General features: G+C 44.6%; 1 protein-coding gene across 1 annotated transcript; it reads left to right on the top strand.

The window, feature by feature from the left end:
• Positions 1-25: 25 nt before the first annotated feature.
• Positions 26-3,278, top strand: LOC112456173 (probable 18S rRNA (guanine-N(7))-methyltransferase; the record flags this gene model as incomplete). Its single annotated transcript, XM_025018596.1, has 4 exons — positions 26-30; positions 315-510; positions 2,649-3,091; positions 3,200-3,278. Coding segments are annotated over exons 1-4 (723 nt in total), but the record flags the coding sequence as incomplete, so codon positions are not given.
• Positions 3,279-3,590: the final 312 nt, after the last annotated feature.

The raw sequence follows: 3,590 nt of genomic DNA, 5'->3' as shown, positions 1-3,590 counted from the left end.
TCTCCATCGCTCCGTATTCCGGCCAATGAGGTGTGAGAGTCGCTATAAATTGGTGCCTACAATACATCTACTTATAATACATCAATTCGGCGCCTACACGTTTTAATTAGTATATTCGGAACTAACAAACGATTCCGCATTGATTGACCACGGTTTGAACCGAAAATTGTAAAGAATTCTATATTTACCGGCTAAATTAACACTAAAAATTATTTTGGCGATTACGTAAACCTATTAACTAACAAACGTTCTAATTAGTCTAACAATCAATAACAAACAACTAACAATCGATTCGTAAAAAAAAATGTCATAAGTCGAAATTGTCCGGGTAACTTCTATGAGGTTGAATTTGAATTGCTTCGTGCTTATCTGGAGATTTCGTATCCCTACATCGTGGTACCACACATCGTGTTACCGCTGCCGGAAAAGAAAGTTCTCTACGCTTGGCAGAAAGTGACGACTGACACGTTCGATCCCGACTTCGTTGATCACAGAAGAGCTGGACTCGAGGTACGTTTCCTATTTGCAATTATAACAATATCGTGCGATGAATGTTGTACCCAATTATAACCTCAAATGAAGTTGTGCACGTTGCTAGTAACGCTGTCTGTAAAAATTTACGTGGAAGATATATATATATCTTGATATATAATCATATTAACTGTGACGTTGCACGATGTGCACGTCACAGTCTTCGCCACTCAAACCTTTATATTGAGCGCGTATTGCCGAGTTTATAGTTTTCAGGAAGAAGCGGCCGGAAGGCCCGTTTCGACAGCGTGGCGCCATCCGCCGGTGCGCCGAAACGCTCCAATCTAGGGGGCCGCGAGTCGAAGCCGCGGAAATAATCCCGGCACTGTTGGGTCGATTGCGAGCGTGGACTGACGTACGGCGAGAGCCTTCCCGTTGCGCCGGGAATAAGCGAGGGCGGCAGCCCTAGGAGTTACGTTGTGAAAGAAGGAAGAACGAGATGTAAACGACCAGCAATCCCGGACCGCAGGTATCGGGGAACAGCGGGGCGAATTGTCAAGTACCGTTCGCGTTATTTTTTAGAGAGACGCGTAGGTTTGCTTGAGAGTTTCCTTACCTACGCGTCATTGCCGTGAATCCCTTGCCGGGATTATCGCCTTTCCGTTTCGTTTCTACGGGTAAGACATAGCCCACCCGCTGACTCCCCGTAAGAATATCGAAGGGGCGTCCGTTTCTTCCCGATTCGACCGGTGTGGTATAAGATTTTGCGTGTAATCGAGTAACGACGAGCGACCGCGTGGCACCGGCCACGCGTCATGAGTGTGGCGCGTGTTGCGAGATCAAACCTCGCGGATCGGCTCAACAGTCATTAGAGTTAAATTACCGTTTCGAGTATTTCGAGATTACCGTTTAAGATTATCGCATCTATCGATTCGTGTGTAAGATATCTGCGTTCCCCTTAGAGTTAGTTTCGAGTATTTTGTGATCTGAGTCGTGCGTGTCTTCCACGCGTACGGTCATTCTGGGACGTGCCGGCTTCCTGATACGTTAATTACCGCGCCCGGTACGGGAAGTGTGAGGTGTCGTGGTAACGGATCTGGAGTAAGCCTTTCCGGATAAGGTGACCGAAAAACGGCCGCAATTACCGTTCAGAGATTTAAAGTATGATGTACTTCGGCTGAGTAAACACAATCGCGCGTTCTCGTAAATATCATCCCGCGTTCTATGGCAATGTAGTTACGGGTCGCGAATAATGTATCCATCCTGTCGGGATCTTCCCTGATGTTATTATACGTGATATCACGACCTTCTAATATACTTTGCGTTGTAATCTTATATTATATTAGTTATGAAGGAATATTGTTTGTGTATTTTGATGCCGCCTAACCACAGCCAAACTCCTTTAGACTCGGCCATTCGCTGAACCCCGACCTTCGACCGACTAAACTGAGCAGCTGTCGCGACCGGCCGGAGCCCGTGAGAGTATTGCGAGTAATTCAAGTATTGAGAGTAATTGAGAGTGTTTAGCGTTTCGAGACAAAGTGGTGTGGCCTCCTCCACACCTGGCGCCCAACAATTTTGCGTGTAGTTTTTTTGAGTTTTGAAGGGCTCTGCCACCCAGTCTAGATTTGGGTCGCTCTCCCGTCGCGCCGAACAGCTCCGCGACCGAAAAGACGTCACATAACATATTATTGGCTATGTTTACACCCAGCGACCTGATCGCGGCCTGACCTATATTGTGACCCGAAGTAGGTCTAGTCATCATTCGTTTACACCGAAAGAAACCTAAAAATTGACGGGATCGTATTTGGGATCGCCTTGAATTGCAGCGAATCCGAACAAGCAAATGAAGCTTTAAGACGCGTCGCGCTTGATCGCGCGTTTACATCGCAAATGATAACGGCCGATTTCAGGTCGGGTCACTAAAATACGCGGCCTGATCTGAAGCCAGGTCCGGTCGTCTATCAACTGTTTACAGCAGGCGAGCTAAATAATTTAGGTCGAATTTGAGGTACAAGCCGCGGCCTAATTTCAGGGTGTAAACGTAGCCACTAAAATACGCGGCCTGACCTGAAGCCAGGTCCGGTCGCCTATCAACTGTTTACAGCAGGCGGGCTAAATAATTTAGATCGAATTTGAGGTACAGGCCGCGGCCTAATTTCAGGGTGTAAACGTAGCCACTATTTTTAGACGTAGCTGTTGATGAAAGAGAATTAGATGGTGACTTAATTTTGGGAGATATAGGTCAAGGATTGCCATTTAAAACCGGTACGTTTGATGGGACGGTCAGTATTTCTGCGCTTCAGTGGTTGTGCTATGCAAGCAAAACTTTGCACAATCCTACAAAACGTTTATATCGTTTCTTCTCAACGTTGTATGCATGCCTGTCAAGAAGCGCAAGAGCAGTGTTACAATTCTATCCAGAGAACGGTGAACAGGTTGAATTAATCACGGCACAAGCCACAAAAGCTGGCTTTTATGGCGGTGTGGTTGTCGATTTTCCGAATAGCGCAAAAACAAAAAAAATGGTCTTGGTTTTAATGACCGGAGGAGTTGCTCCGTTTCCAAAGGCACTAGGCGTAGAGAACGAAGATAGACAAACCGTCGTTAATTCAAGAAGGTTTGATCCTCTCGTTGTCCGTTATATCTATTATTTTGTAATTTGCAATTATTTTAAATATTTCTCTATTTTACCTTCCAAAAATTGTGATAATTTTTTTATACATAGGGAATACATAAAGAAAGCCAAGGGTAAATCATTGAAGAAAAGTAGGGACTGGATTTTATATAGAGAAGAAAGAAAGGCGGCGACACCGAAAACTACGGAGCGCACTATGTGGACTTCGTCATCGGCAACGTGGGACACCTAGACATCAAATTCAACGTATTATTACATCTGGACACCGAAAACTATAAAGCGCACTATCTGGAACTCGTCATCGGCAACCTGGGACACCTAGACATCGAATTCAAGCTTGATTCATAAGAATCGACTTACAAATTCCCTAGTGGCAGAATTAAAATTATGTTATGACATAATAAAAATTCGCTGAATTAAAATTATGTCTAATAGACATAATAAAAATTGGACGAATTAAAATTATGTCTAATAAAAATTG

Source organism: Temnothorax curvispinosus, unplaced genomic scaffold (assembly GCF_003070985.1).
Source record: "Temnothorax curvispinosus isolate PA1 unplaced genomic scaffold, ASM307098v1 QBEX01000080.1, whole genome shotgun sequence".
In the NCBI taxonomy this organism is placed as follows: Eukaryota; Metazoa; Arthropoda; class Insecta; order Hymenoptera; family Formicidae; genus Temnothorax; species Temnothorax curvispinosus.
This window is presented reverse-complemented; position numbering and strand designations above follow the sequence as displayed.